Source organism: Gopherus evgoodei, chromosome 3 (assembly GCF_007399415.2).
Source record: "Gopherus evgoodei ecotype Sinaloan lineage chromosome 3, rGopEvg1_v1.p, whole genome shotgun sequence".
NCBI lineage: Eukaryota > Metazoa > Chordata > Testudines > Testudinidae > Gopherus > Gopherus evgoodei.
The window spans coordinates 184,319,801-184,335,619 of NC_044324.1; the positions used below are offsets into that span (position 1 = coordinate 184,319,801).

The following is a 15,819-nucleotide window of genomic DNA, read 5'->3' on the forward strand; positions in this document are numbered from 1 at the left end:
CTTCACTTTCTTTTTGTTGTTTTTCCATTTCTCAGCGGTAGGCTGCCTCTTCTTCTGCTTGTTTTATTTTGTGGGCCACCTCTTCTTTTTCTTGTTTCTTTCTGTGGGCCACCTCTTCTTGTTGTTGTTTTCTTTTGTGGGCTGCCTCTTCCTTGGCTAGTTCTGCATTAATTAGTTCCATCCGTCTCCTATGTTCATTTTCTTTGTCCATGGCTTGTTGCCGTGCTCGCTCCTGTCTCAGGCTTTCCTTGGAACTCATGGTTCCTGCTTTCTTGTGCAGAGGCGCCCTCTGGTGTTTACTGCCTGAAATGCAGGTTCTCTGTTGCCTCCTGGGGTCTGCCTAGCAACGGTGCCTTTTTTTTGTTTCTAGCTAATCTTTTAAATGTAAAGTAAACCAGAAAAACCAGTTTATTCGCATGTGTATTGTGCTGGGTACTTGACTCTCAATGGGAGTGCTATGTTTAACAAAAGACCCTTAATAGTTCCTTGCTTAATATGCAAGCTACTGCCAGGAGAGAACAGAAAAAAAATTTCTCTCTGGTTCCTTTTAAACCTGGTAATTGCTGCCACCAGCCAGGAATTATACAGTGCCTAGCTCACTGTGGTCTCCCCAAAACCTTCCCTGGGGGACCCCAAGACTCAGATTCCTTGAGTCTCACAACAAAGGGGAATAAACCATTTCCCTTCCCCCTCCTCCCCTGCAGGTGTTCCCTCCCTGGGTTCCTGGAGAGATATACAGAAGCAAGCTCCGTGAATCTAAACAAAGGGATTCTACCCTCCCTGTTTCAAGTCCTGGAAACACAAGTACCGAGAGAGCTAATCTCTCTTCCCCCTCACCCAGAGGGTATGCAAAGTCAGGCTTAGTAAATCTAACACAAAGAGATTTTCCCCCTGACTTCTTCCTCCCACCAATTCCCTGGTGAGCTGCAGACTCAATTCCCTGGAGTCCCCACTAAAGAAAAACTCCAACAGGTCTTAAAAAGAAAGCTTTATATAAAAAGAATGAAAAAGGACATAAAATATAGTCTCTGTATTAAGGTGACAATATACAGGGTCAATTGCTTAAAGGAAAAAAAATGAACAAACAGCCTTATCCAAAAAGAATACAATTTAACACATTCCAGCAACTACACACATGTAAATACAAAAGAAAACAATATAAACCTATTGTCTTACTATCCTTGTACTTACAACTTGGAAACAGAAGATTAGAAAGCCTGGAGATAGGAAGATCACACTCAGAGCCGAGAAAAGAACAGACCAAGAACAAAGGACTCACACTTAAAACTTCCCTCCACCCAGATTTGAAAAAGTCTTGTTTCCTGATTGGTCCTCTGGTCAGGTGTTTGGTTCCTTGTGTTAACCCTTTACAGGTAAAAGAACATTAACCCTTAACTATCTGTTTATGACAAAGTAATAGCCAGGCAAGGCGGAATAGTCTTATGTTTGTTTTCTTAACTTGTAAATGTGTCTTTTTGCTGGACAGATTTTTACCTCTGTTTGCTGTAACTTTGAATCTAAGACTGGGGGGGGGGGGGGGGGGCAGAGTCCCTCTGGTCTATATGAATCTGAATACCCTGTAAAGCATTTTCTATCCTGATTTTACAGAGATAATTTTTACCTTTTCTTTCTTTAATTAAAAGCTTTCTTTTTAAGAACCTGATTGATATTTCCTTGTTTTAGAATCCAAGGGATTGAGTCTGAACTCACCAGGAATTGGTAGGGGGAAAAGGAGGGGGATGGTTAATTTCTCCTTGTTTTAAGACCCAAGGGGTTTGGGTCTGGGTTCCCCAGGGAAGGTTTTGGGGGAACAGAAAGTGTGCCAGACACTAAATTCTGGCTGGTGGCAGCGTACCAGATTTAAGCTAGTAATTAAGCTTAAAAGTGTTCATGCAGGTCCCCACTTTTTGTACCCTAAAGTTCAAAGTGGAGGGAAAAAAACCTTGACAAGGGTGCAGGAACAGGAAGAGCTAGAAGCGGTGTGCCAGAAGGGCCCCCACCTGAGGTTGCTGCTCCCTGAGGGCTCTGCCAGCCCCAGAGCAGGATCTCCCCAACCCAGGCAGCTGTTACTGGCTGCACAAGCAGTCAAAGAGGGCTGGGAGCTGAGGAGCAGCCTCAGCCACAAACACCAGCTGGCATTAGCCAGAGCAGCAGCTGCCACTCCTCCCGCAACTCCCGGGCCTTCCAATGCAGGGACACCAGGGCTCGGGGCTCTCAGTTTCAGCCCCACAGCTTCAGACTTTAGCCCCACTAAGGGCACCAGGACTCGGGGCTCCAGGCTTCAGCTGCAGGCCCCCTTAAACAGCTTGAGAATCACTAGCATACATGGCTATGCTTCAGTAAACATTAAAGTCCCAACATAACCTGACAAAGACCAAACAATTTTCAAATGCTAAAGATTAAATGAATTGTGATTAAATATTACAATACTATTACAATGTACTGAAAAATACCTACACTAAATGGAATCCCACTGCCTCAAAAAAGTACTGACTAATGATATTGTGATGTTTTACAATGGAGTAGGCAGAACTAAGGCTCAGTCCTATATGCATGACAATCTAATTTTAAGGTTACCGTCCTTGAGACACCTGTATAACTTGTACAACCAAGTTACCATAGAATCTTTGTGGAGAGTCACAAAGAAAAGAAAAAAGTGGGTTTAAATTTTCCAGCAATACCCTAAAATGGGTCCTGTCCTGCAATATATACCCATCTCTCAGAATTATATCAAAATTATTTAAGTTCTAAAACTGACACCTTCAAAGCAAAACTTCCACATCATTACATTTATAAAGACAAAAGAATGGTGAAAATTAAATATAGTTCAAGAGGGTTTGAGATTATAAGTGCAAAAAACAAGTCTTTTTTAAAAGGTGAATTCTGATTTTTTAAATAGCAGGTACTTTCCCTATAAACGTCAGTGTTACACAAAGTATCTTATTTTAAACTATAAATTCCATGCCTTAAGACTATTTAGACAAGTTTTCTAAGTCACACAACCATACCTTCCCCTCAGTTCTCAGTTACACTGCAGCACTTCTAGCACAAAGCATCAAAGCCAGCATGGGAAGTCCTGGCAAGATCACTCTAGTAGCGTAATGCTAGTACCCTCCTGTGCCACTCTCCCTTTCCCATACAAGGTTCCCTGCTCCTTGGTGATCCCTACCTACTGTGATAACTCCATGAATTGACTATCTAGAGCAGGATGCTCTAACAAACAAAGGGAGGCTCCAGCACACAACCAGCCCAGAATCAGGGAAACGCCAAAGTTGTCTTATTGGCACCTTTGCTCTACACACTGAGGTCATATCTGAGGACTGGGTCCTTTATAATCCAAGCCAAATACAGAAGAGCCTGTATTTCTTCACCAATACAATGCTATATTTGCAACAAACATTATTGAAAGGAGACATCTTTTTATCCAAACAAGTGCTCTACATAAAAAACATGGGAGCACTGAGCATATAAAATTCCATTTTTCAACTATATCCTTTGAAAAAACAGCTCTTGATGATCTGAGTTGATTTTAAACAAAGGGCTTCATATGATTTTTATGGAATTTTTTAACACCCCAGAGAGAACACAGGGTATTCAGGAGAACAGTTTCTTCCCCAGCTGAATATTTATTCCCCCTCTCCAAAAAGATGTTAAACCCCAAATTTAGATTCTTTCCATGCAGTAGTATCTGTGAAATTGTACAGGTTTGCAGAGACGCTTCTATTGATTGAAATAGACAGAAATTTGTCTAGGTATACAGTAAATTATTAAAATGGAACCCTTTTATAATTCTGTTCTAAAAATATTACAGCAGGACATTAGTCTTGAATAGTGATATCTGCAGAATATACGGCTACGCTTAATACACACCTAAATGAACATTAGGGTCAGGTAACAGAGGAAATTCTATCTTTAACTCAAGTGTGTTTTTTGCCTCTGCCTTTGTATGAAGTAATAAATATAAAAATGTAGAACGGGAATATTTCTTACCAACCCAACCAGTTGCATCAGAAATAATTCAGAAGGAGGTGCTCAGACTATAGTTTGGAGTAAAGTCAATTTTACAAGGAAAAATGTATTCAACTAAGGATGCTCAGGCATGACTTTAAACCATCTTCCCATTATAAGGCTGCTAGACCTGGGAGATACTGAAGTTTTGTCAGAGACCAGATCCATCAAAAAGATGCCCAAGACACTCCTAGGGGCTGAGGGTGCAGTAAGAGCTGCTATGGCAGCTCTAAACAACACGAAGATTCACCTGTGCTAGGAGAATCCTCCCATGGCCAAGCCTTGAGGCAGTTGTAGAGGGCCAGGGCAGAATCTACGTATTTCCTACTTCGATTTTCAAGTAGATGGATATTTCCCACTTTTTGGACTTGCCTATTAGGATGCAGGAGAGATACCTTATTTGCAGGGCTTTAAAAATTAACCCAGCAACCACTTACCCAGGAGTAAATACACAATGCTCCACACCACACCCTCTTCCAAGCAATACCTGTTGTGAATGGTTTCTTAGTAGTCAAGTACCACTCGTGGCTTGGGCCTGAAGAGCCTACTAACTTGGTTGAACTTAGAGACACCAGTTAATGCCACACCAACTTCTTCTCCCTTCCACCACATACAAATAAATGAGTTAGTGCTGCCACTCACCACACACATCAAATCAGTTAATATTCTTGCATGGAAGGTGGCACACTTACATGGCCCTGTGTGGGTCCTCCCTTGCTATCTCAATAAGGGACAAGCCTGGGGATAAACACCATGACTGCAACAGCGGAAGCAACACTGGGAGTTGTGTGTGTGCCTATACCAGAATTACACTCCTAACCAACAGAAGCCCTACTGTAGACTCTAAGAGTTCTTTTGTTTCATAAAGGAAACTAGTATAAACTACATTAGCAAAAGAACTTGTTTGCTGATATAGTTATACTGGCAAGCTCTTTTTAGTGTAGAGCTGGCTTTCTAGTGCAGAAACCTCTTTTGGTTGAAGATTGATTTTTTAAAAATATTTTATCCACTCTGCAGTGATCAATTTTTATTTAAAATTAAAATTTAAACAGCCTATGTTAAAACCTAAAGCTATTATAATCTACTAACAATTCAAATTAAATGCAACAAATATTAAGCAGTATGTTTGCTCCCAAGGTCTAAATAGAGTAAAACTACTGGACTGGTGGAAGTCAATGGCTAATAACCTAGAACCAGGGTTTGTTGAAATGCTAAGCCAATTTTTGATAGCAATAAAGAATATTTTCTTCACTTCAGCTTATTCAACTAGTTCAATTCAATGCCTAGTTCATTCAGTTAAGAAATCAGTTGGGAATTGAAAAAGCATGAAAGTGTGTTTATGCATGAAAGCTTTTCTTCTTCCATTCTATGGATAAAAGCTAGGTGTGTGGGGAGGGGATGATATCTACTAGTTCTAAAATCTTGAAGCACACATGATTAAATAGCATCAGTTCAATTCACTAACTAGAGATACCACCTTTGTTTGAAAAATCAGTGTTAAAAGCAAAAATTTTTTTTTTGCTTGTATATCCAGAATATTTAAGGTAGTTTTATTTAATTGTTTAAAATTGTTTTGTGCATTTAATTTTCCATCCAAATACAGGATGAGACAAATTGAAAGTAAAAAAAACAAAACAAAAAACCGTCCAGTAAACAGGTAAGCTATATAATTACTTAAATAAATGCACACAGATATAGTGCATCCTCCTTGTTAGCAAAAGCACCAAGTTTACCGTAAAGGCTACATAGAACAGGAAATCAAACATTTTAATTGTTACCAACCAGTGAGTCTCTCTCTCTTTAGAAAAATAATTAAAGTGAGAAACAATTAAAATTGATTATTTAAATCAGTGCTTCCTGCCTGCTGAGTTAAATGATTAAAATCAGTGATTTAAATAGCTTTGATTTAAATCAATCCATCATGCATCAATTTATGCTCAGCTCATAATTGGAAAGTTTCTCTTTATAACTATAAGCACAAGACAGTCTTTAAAAAAAAAAACCCACACACACTAAGGGTACATCTACACTACCTGCCAGATTCACAGGTAGCAACTGATTTATCACATGTAGTGTAGACACAATAGATTGATCCCTGATCACTCTCCCGTTGACTGTTTATTTGTGATGTTTGACTGTATATGCAAAAATTTGTATACAGTATGTCACCAGTACAGTGTAAATTAAGGAAAAGAGTAAGGTTTAACAAAAAAAATGACACTTCAAGTGACATTAGCATTTGGATTGGTCTTCCAGAATTGAGGGAACAAGGAATAGATGGATTAATGTCTCAGGCTTTCAACACAGACCTTTGATCTTACTGGACCCCAACCAAGGAAAAGGTAAGCATTCATGGATACCAATTCAACCTTTGCTTTTATCTTATTTTTACCTAAAAACATATCAGAGCTCTTCACTGTTAATAAAAAGCTTTGGAAGCTTGAAGCTGAGAAATTATCGCATTAGGTTTGAAGGAGAGGGGATAGTGAATATGCATACTTTGTTTAACTAAGACTTTGTCTGCACTTGGAAGTAGCATTATTTCAGTAGTCAGTTGTCCCAGACTCACAGAAGATTAGGGTTGGAAGGGACCTCAGGAGGCCATCTAGTCCAACCCCATGCTCAAAGCAGAACCAACCCCAACAAAATCATCCCAGCCAGGGCTTTCAACATTGCTTATTTGACTGTGCAGACAAAGAAGACCCATGGCTCCCACTGAACTGCTGTTAGCCACAGGTTTTTTTGGTCTCAATTTCTGGACAAACATGGTAGGCACCATGTTTGGCTAACAGATGGTTGAGGGTTAGTTACGGAAGCAGCGTTGTCCAGTACAAACAAGGTCTAAAACTCTCCGCGCTTGAGAGACAAACCAGCCCCATTTTACAGGTGGGCAATAAACGGAGCAGCAGGAGGGATGAGGTGATTTGCCCAAGGTCACAAGGCAAGTCAGTGGCAGGGCCACGACCTGGACCCGTAGAGAGCTCCCTGAGGGCATCACTTCCCGCCCCGCACAGCGGCAAAAGCCCCGCCAGGCCAGGTCCCGAGGGAAGGACACACATCCTGTCCCCTTGGAGAGGGGCTCGGGCGCCACGTTAAGATCTGACCCGACAGCCGTGAAGGTGGCCGCGGCAGGGACTCGGGCCGCGCAGGAAGGGAAACCTCCCCGCGCGCGAGGCAACCGACCCACAGAGGCCTCCCCGCCCTTCGCCTGAAGGTCACCGCGCCACGTGACAGGCCGCCTGGACCACAGCGCGTTTGCCGCGGATTCTCCCGCTCGAAGCCCCGCGGGGCGCGGCACAGGGAGGACAGTGAAGGTCAACGACTCTGTGGCGCCGGCCACGCGCTCACCTGGGGGACGTAGGCGGCGGACGCCACAGCCCCGACCAGCTTCTGGCTGAAGCCGCTGAATTTATAATACATGTCGCCGGGCTCTCCGCACACGCCGCGCTGCTTCCCCGCAAGCACCCGGCCGGCCGCGACGCGCTCCAAGGAAGGACCCGACCCTCCCCAGTGCTTCCCCAGCCTGTAGGGCCTTGGCGCAGGAAGGCAGTTTTGTAGGGGGCTACGGCGAGTGCCGGTAGAACAAACTCGGAAACCAGCCAAAAACGCTGCCTGCGAGACTTGAGTGATAACAGCGGGTCCCTCGTGGATTGCGGGAGCGCGAACTGCCCCCGGGTTCTGTAGGGAGCACTAACTAGGCGACAGTTTCCAATCAGGCAGCAGCTGGGCAGCCTAATACGCCTGCGCACTTGGACTCCGGAAGCTGGATTTAGGCCCTCGCCGCTCCGCTTTCAGAGAAAGGCCCAAGAGCCATCCAATCAGCTGCCGAGAACTGTTGAAACCCCGCCTCTTGCCTAACAACTGTTGCTAGCTGGGGACGCTTCCTTGCCACGTGTGTGCAGCGTGCAAGGGCAGGAAGCTGTGGACCGGGTAGGCCGGGCACGATCGCTGGGCTCATGAGGCGACTGCAGCTTAGTGGGGGCCCGGGTAGGGCGGCAGGGCAAGGTGTCCAGGGAGGGGCGGCCGGTGGGGTGAAAGAAGCTAACTGAGCGGGGAGGCGCCGCTACCTGAACACCAGCGAAGGAGGGGGCAGGCGAAGGGCGTCCCTTTCGCTAAGGAGCGGAGCGTCCGTGATTCTTCAGAGCTTCTCAGCAGGTTTCACCTGGGGAGCCAGGGCCGGATTAACCTTTTGTGTGCCTGGTGCCAAACTTATTTGTGGGCCTCCATGGAGCAATGGAACATGGTGCGGGGAGGTCAGTCCCCAGATGGAGGAGCCAGCGAAGGATAATGGGACATAGCAAAGCAGGGGCAGCCCAGCTCCGCCAGCCCAATGCAAGGGCACTGTTTACAAACCGGCTGCTGCCAGCATGCCCCTTCCCCTCGGGGGCATGCCCCTTCCCCTCGGGGGCATGCCCATGCCATGCCACACAGTCCCCCCACCCCACATCCTCCTGACTCCCTAATACCAAAGCCCCCCGAGATCCACTATGCCTAGTGCTCTCTCAGACCCCCCCCCACACACAAATGCACAGTGCCCTGCACAACGCCACCCCTGCCCAGCACCTCTCTGCCCATAGCCCCACCACAACTGCCCAGCACCCCCCGCAGAGCCGTCACTCCCTAGTGCCCCAACATAGACATCTTATCTGCCCTCTCACAGCCCAGCACTCCGCTCCCGCAAGAAACCCACTTCCCCATGCCCAGCCTCCAGGCCACACTCACTGAGCCTGCTGGGAGGCAACTGTTTCTGCCAGGCTGAGCCGGCAGTGCAGCCAGAGCTGGTCCCCGGGGTGGGGAATCGCTCAGGTCAGGAATGGTGTGATCAGCCAGACCAGGGCCTACCCCAGCTGGGCTCCCTTAAGATGCACTTCCTATGGCGGGGCCTAGCCAAACTCCCTGCACTGTCCCCTTCCCCGCCCCCAGCCCCCTGGCCTCTGCAGCAGTTCCAGGTGGCTCAGCTCTGGGGAGATAGGTGGGGCCCCACAGGTGATGGGAAGCAGAGGTGCACTGGGGTCTGACCAGGAGGCAGAGAAGAGCAGGGAGGTGGGGCCGAGGCAGCAGCAGGTGGGCAGGCCAACAGGAGCAAATGGTGGGCAGGGGGAACCAGAGGGGTCTCGGGGTGCAGTGCTAGGGCCCTTTCTGAGCATGAGCCCTTTTTGATGGAGCCCCTGGAGCCACTGTAAACCTGGGACAGCCAGGAAGTTAATGACCTATGGGTATATCTTTGCACGTGCATATGTTAATGAGGACTCAAGTGGCCCTGCTCAGTCATTATATGTTCTTCTATACTTTTCATTTTTATTGCTCTGCCACAGTTGTTGCCTCCCAAACGAGTGCTCTGTAATATTGGCATCCAGATTGTTGTATGGTAACAAATGCTTTGCTAATTATGGACATCTGACATGCTACTGTCTTACTACTTTTGTTAATTTTACAGAATTAACACTGAATTTCCTGTCAGAAACTTGCAAATAACTTGGAAATACAAACAGTTTTGTTTCCTGCAGTTTAATATGTGTTTGCTTTCCTATTTACCAAACAATTCCTGCCTCACCCCACCTCTTTCATCATCTTTTTAGTGGAAATGAAATCTGTACTACTGTTGTTTTGTGAAGATTTCCTTTCTTGTAGGGCTTTCGATTAATGGCAGTTAATTCACGCAATTAACTAAAAAAAATTAATTGTGATTAAAAACGTTAAACACAAGCTAATCGCAGTTTTGATCATATTGTTAAACAATAGAATACCAATTGAAAATAATATTTTTGGATGTTTTTCTACATTTTCAAATATATTGATTTCAGTTACAACACAGAATACAAAGTGTACACTGCTCACATTATATTATCATTTTTATTACAAATGTTTGCACTATAAAAATGATAAACAAAAGAAACAGTATTTTTCAAGTCACCTCATACAATACTGTACTGCAATCTCTTTATCATGAAAGTGCAACTTACAAATGTAGATTGATACAAATGTAGGACTTTAGAGCCTACAAGTCCACCCAGTCTTACTTCTTCTTCAGCCAATCACTAAGACAAACCAGTTTGTTTACATTTATGGGAGATAATTCTACCCACTTCTTATTTACAATGGCACCAGAAAGTGAGAACAGGCATTCATATGAGACTTTTGTAACTGGCATTGCAAGCTATTTACGTGCCAGATTTGCTAAACATTTGTATGCTCCTTCATGCTTTGGCCACCATTCCCGGGTACATACTTCCATGCTGATGATGGTCATTAAAAAAAATGTGTTAATTAAATTTGTGAGTGAACTCCTGGGGTGGGGGGAATTGTGTGTCTCTGTCTCTATTTACCTGCATTCTTGGATAATCACTCAGCACATGTTCATTTTCAGAACACTTTCGCTGCAGATTTGACAAAACTCAAAGAAGGTACCAATGTGAGACTTCTAAAGAAAGCTACAGCACTCGACCCAAAGTTTAAGAATCTGAAGTGCCTTCCAAAAACTGAGCAGGACAAGGTGTGGAGCATGCTTTCAGAAGTTTTAAAAGAGCAACACTCTGATGTGGAACTACAGAACCCGAATCACCAAAAAAGAAAATCAACCTTCTATTGGTGGCATCTGACTCAGATGAGAAGATGAACATGTGTCGGTCTGCACTGTTTTGAATAGTTATCAACCAGAACTCATCATCACTATGGACGCATGTCCTTTGGAATGGTGATTGAAGCATGAAGGCACATATGAATCTTTAGCGCATCTGACATGTAAATATCTTGTGACATTGGCTACAAAAGTGCCATGCAAACGCAGTTCTCACTTTCAGGTGACATTGTAAACAAGAAGCGGGCAGCATTATCTCCTGCAAATGTAAACAAACTTGTTTTTCTGAGCAATTGGCCGAACAAGAAATAGGACTGAGTGGACTTGTTGGCTCTAAAGTTTCACATTGTTTTGTTTTTGAATGCAGTTATTTTTTGTACATAATACTACATTTGTAAGTTCAACTTCCATGACAAAGAAATTGCACTAAAGTACTTGTATTAGGTAAACTGAAAAATACTATTTCTTTTGTTTTCTACAGTGAAAATATTTGTAATAAAAAAAAATATAAAGTGAGCACTGTACACTTTGTATTCTGTGTTATAATTGAAATCAATATCTTTGAAAATGTAGAAAACATCCAAAAATATGTAAATAAATGGTATTCTATTATTGTTTAACTGTGCGATTAATCATTATTAATTTTTTAATTGTGTTATTAATCACAATTTTTTTAATCGCTTGACAGCCCCACTTTCTTGAGAAGATGACAAGGTGAGCATGATGAGATTTCTCTCTTTTGAGTGAATTTAATCCTCCTGAAAGCTGTGATAGCCTTCAAAAATGAAGGTCTCTGTATATTCACAGAGTGGGTACAACGTAGTTAACAGCTGTACAAGCTTCCCCATACTATCCAAGAACATGCCTGAGGCCTGACATAGAGGTGTTATAAGGCTGTCAGGGTAATTTAGCCTCCAGATCCATTCAGGGGCTGATCCAAAGTCCATTGAAGGCAATGGGAGTCTTTCCACTAACATGGATGGGCTTTAGATCAGGCACTCCAGACCAGAATCTCAAAGGTACTCAGAGGTGCCCAACTTCCATTGATTTCAGTGGCTGTGAAGCACCTAATTACCTTTTGAGGGTCTGGACCTCAGTGCCAAATGGGCCTGTGCTTTTGTTGACGTGCACACTTGCATAATGAAGACTAAACTAACCCCCCTATATACTCTTATCATACAGTTAAAGATCACTGATAACTTACTGACCTGGATCAGAGTCACTATGATTTTCTACAGGTGAAAGGCTCTCTAGCTGATTATCAGTCTTGGGAGCCATCCAGTCATGTTTGTTATAAAAATCCATAAAACATCTGATCATATGTTGCCTAGCAATCATATGAAAAAACTTGTCTAACTCAAACAGAGAGAAATAATTCCATAGGAGATGCATTAGGAGACAAAGTGTGACTCATTTATCAGAAGAGATGCAAATGATGAGTTTCCTCTATGCACCCATCTGTTGATCTCTATGGAAGCCCTTTTATTGTGTTTTTGGCTCCATAATTTTGGGTATGATGGCAGGAATGGTGCCACGGCACCATCCCTGTCGCACCTACAGGGATTTACTCTGCAACATAACACTGATTCTGTTAGCACTGAAAGCCCCTCTGCACACTGAGCTCTCCTTCCCCTTGGCAGGAGGATTTTGAGCTATATGCAGACATGGATCTATGAGACCACAGCTTGTGCCCATGCATGCTGTCAGGTGGCTGGGGGAATGGTCCCCAGAGAGTAACTTCTAACCCCACAGTAGAATAAGCATGTGGTAACTCCACAGGATGCAATGTTTTGACTTTGCATTAGGTAAAGTGACCAAAGTTGATGTGTAATCTGAACAATTAGGGAACTGTGTTTTCTAAATATTATAGAGATGGCTGTGAAATTGTAGTTTTCAAACCTGTAACATGAATTGAAACTGGATCTTGTGTCTGATGTGACTTTTTCTTACAATACAGAGGAGAGACTCATTGGTAACTTTAGTTATTTCAAAGAAAATTTAGGAAGAAATTATTTACAAATGTGTTGTTTTGATCACTGATTTGCATTTGCTAGTGACAAATTAGGAGGTGAGAAGAAATTTAAAATGTAAAATGGAAGTGAAGAAATAAAGCATATGGTCTTGAAGTGAAATTCTACCTCGGGCCACAAATTATAGTTCAAATTTATCTAGTCTAGAAATATGTGGCCCAATCCTGCTCCCATTGAAGTCAGTAGAAGTAAGCTCATATATTACAAAGTACTTTGGGGCTTGCATCATGTTTATTTATCTTAGATAGAGTTTACGATAGCATCCATCACTACAGTATCTTAAGTACTTGCCAGATTAATTAAGTCTGCATGGCAAGCTCTTACACCTTCCCTTATTAAGAATGCTTTATCTGCTCTCACACATTTCATCCTAGGCTTTGTGAACTGCATTGTCCCAGCGGAGAAGAGCAGTGTAGGCAGTCATGGATGGAGATATGGTCATTGGAGAGACTTGGTGGATTTGTAGATCAGGATCAAGTCCTTAAACTGACAATAGTCTTAGAGTGGGAACCAAGGGAAAGATCAGAGCACAGGGATAACAACCTGTGCCACGGTAGAGGCTGAGAAAAACATTTTCTGCTCAGGCTGAGACCATGCTTTACATCCACCAGTAATGTTTGAGAGTAAATTGGGACATTTCCTGAGGCAAGCTACTGAAATGAAAACTAGTCTTATGTCCTACCTCTGGTCTGTTCAATATTTTAGCCTCAAATAAATTGGAAAAAATTGGGATTGTTTACCTGGGAAGGAGACATAAGAGGCAACATGATAAAAGTATATAACATAATGAATGATAGACAAGAGATCAGAATCTTCTGTTCTCCATCAGTTACATAAAGAACAAGGGGACATTGAATGATATTGAAAAGTGGCAAGTTCAAACCTGATAAAAGGCAATATTTTTTTCATAGAATTTGTGGAACTCAATATCACAGGAATTCATTGAGACCACAAATGTAGTAAGTTTCAGTGCTGGATTGGATGTTTATATGTGGATAACAAGAATATCTACAGTTAGAGTAGTTAATGCAAACAGAATGTTTTAGAAAGGACAACAATCTCAGACCTTAAACCCGTCTTTATTAGGGATAGGACAAGACATTCATGGGGACAGATTATCCCACATCTGCCTGCTATTTGGTTTCTGCTCCTTTTTCAGAACCATCTGGTACTGGCCCTTGTAGGAGAGAGTATGCTACACTAGATGGACCATAAGCCTGATCTAATATGGTCATTCCTCTGTTCCTGTATTTGCATTAATTTTGGTGTAATATAGAAAGAGCATTAGGATCATACTTTTTAAGATGAATCATCTTTTTCATTCATCCACATATGGCTACCCCTTCAGGTTGTGTCACATGTTTTTATAGTGCTGTGTCTGTTTTGATTTTTAAAAGGTAAAATAAAACCATTTTTAAAAGATCTTTTTTCTTTGTTGAACAAATTGCTTAATGAACCAAACCTTAACATGCTGAGTAGTATTTCAGCACAGATGTCTGTAACTCAAACCTTGTGAATCTGCCCATGCGGCTCTGTTCTTGAATTGCAGAGAACAAATGAGTGGGTGGATTTAGAACATGAAATTGCTGTGTGCGCTCATGTTTTGTTTATGCAGCAATCATTTCTTAAAGGTTTAAATTGGAACTTTTTTAATGTTTGCCTGCAGGGGGGGAGAGGAAAGGGGGAGAGAGAGAGAGAGAGATGAACCATACTCACACATAATGTCAACCAAACCAGAAGGTATTCTTTAAGAATATGCTCTATAAATGTAAAACTGCAACATTAAAACATTCTACCAACACATTCATAGATTTAGTCAGAAGAAACAATTTAGCCCTGTGTACAGAACAGTCAGCCAAATGACTAGCCGTTTTTAAAAAGTGCCCCTGAATTTACTAATGCTTTACTGCTATTATATTCAGAGCACAGGCACAGGTGATGAAGTGAGAAATACGTTCTTCAGTCTGTGATTGTCAATGAGCAGGTTTCTGTTCAACAGACTTAGCACCATTAAAAGTGATGAAAAACCAGATGCTGTTCTTAATCTTGAACTAGTTCAAAACACACAATTGATACAATTCTCATATTAGTGGATTATATAAATTCAGCGAAAATGCATACTCTCTGTCTGATCCTGCCGCCAGAGTTTTTAGGTGGAGATTTGGGGGGAGTAGGATGGAGGTGGGTGGAGGAATAGCCATTGTGTCCCTTTATATCCATTGAATGCATTCAGAATTATTTTTCTTTTGTTTATTGTCTGTATCCTGGACATTTTTCTTTTAACTCAGGTTCCTATGGTGCTGGGGCAAAATGACAGGTTTTAGTTGTTTTTAAATGAATTGCAGTGAATTTTAATTTGGGGGAATTGTTATTTTATAATCTATATTTAATATGCCATTCACATTCTTGGAGTGAACCTGAAAGAGTAAATTAAAGAGCTAAGGACTTTAATAATTTCATTATTCCCTGTTCTACTACTGGAATAATGTTTCTGGTACAATAAAGAATATGTTTTTAAAAGGTTATTTCCCTGTAATTATATTAATTGCTTAACAGAAAATTTAAAATCTGTGAATATGTAGGTTACACTTAGCAATAAAATGTCACTTACTATTAAAGTTCCAGGTGCCAACAGCACTACAGGAGCTTATAAGAAACGGTGCATTTACTATTTTGGGGCTTCTATAACTGCTTTGTGTTCTCTACATATTACTAAACTACAAAGTAGAGGTGGATTTTCATTTAATTTTTTTCCCAACAATTAAACATTAGTGTGAAGACTTGAATTGATTGCCACATAGTTCCGTATATGTTACCTTTAAGAATTTCAACAGAAAGCTAACCTAATCCTGAAATCATTGAACACAATTTCATTTTAAAATATGATTGCCTCTCACATGGCCACTTTGGAAATAGGGTACCAGAAAGCTTAATCTTGCTGCCTTTGAAGTCAATGGGAGTTGTGTCCTTGCCATTAATGGGAGCAGAACTGGACCCAAAGTTTCTACACACTTCTGCACATTTGCACTGTGAAGTTTTGCCCTCCACATCCCTAAGGGGACACCAGGGATGAAAATGCCATGCTCCTCGTAGTATTTTCCCTATATCATTCTATTGGTAATGTCAGATGGAGGACAAATATCCGGAACAAGAAGTGTTTTTGAAACAAACATTGCAGCATTGTGCTTGTGTAGAGAACCAGGA

At 42.2% G+C, this 15,819-nt stretch overlaps 1 protein-coding gene across 6 annotated transcripts in view; it reads right to left on the reverse strand.

Annotated features, from left to right (window-relative positions):
• LOC115649077 (cytochrome c oxidase subunit 7A-related protein, mitochondrial) overlaps positions 1-7,680 on the reverse strand; it is a 179,466-nt gene extending 171,786 nt beyond the window's left edge. The window contains exon 1 of one of the 6 annotated variants that reach the window (XM_030557646.1): positions 7,357-7,680. In XM_030557646.1, coding sequence (XP_030413506.1) covers positions 7,357-7,428 — 72 coding nt within the window. In that variant the 5' untranslated portion in view covers positions 7,429-7,680. The remainder of the gene's footprint in view (positions 1-7,356) is intronic. The other 5 variants (XM_030557647.1, XM_030557648.1, XM_030557649.1 and 2 more) reach the window with 5 other exon arrangements.
• Positions 7,681-15,819: the final 8,139 nt, after the last annotated feature.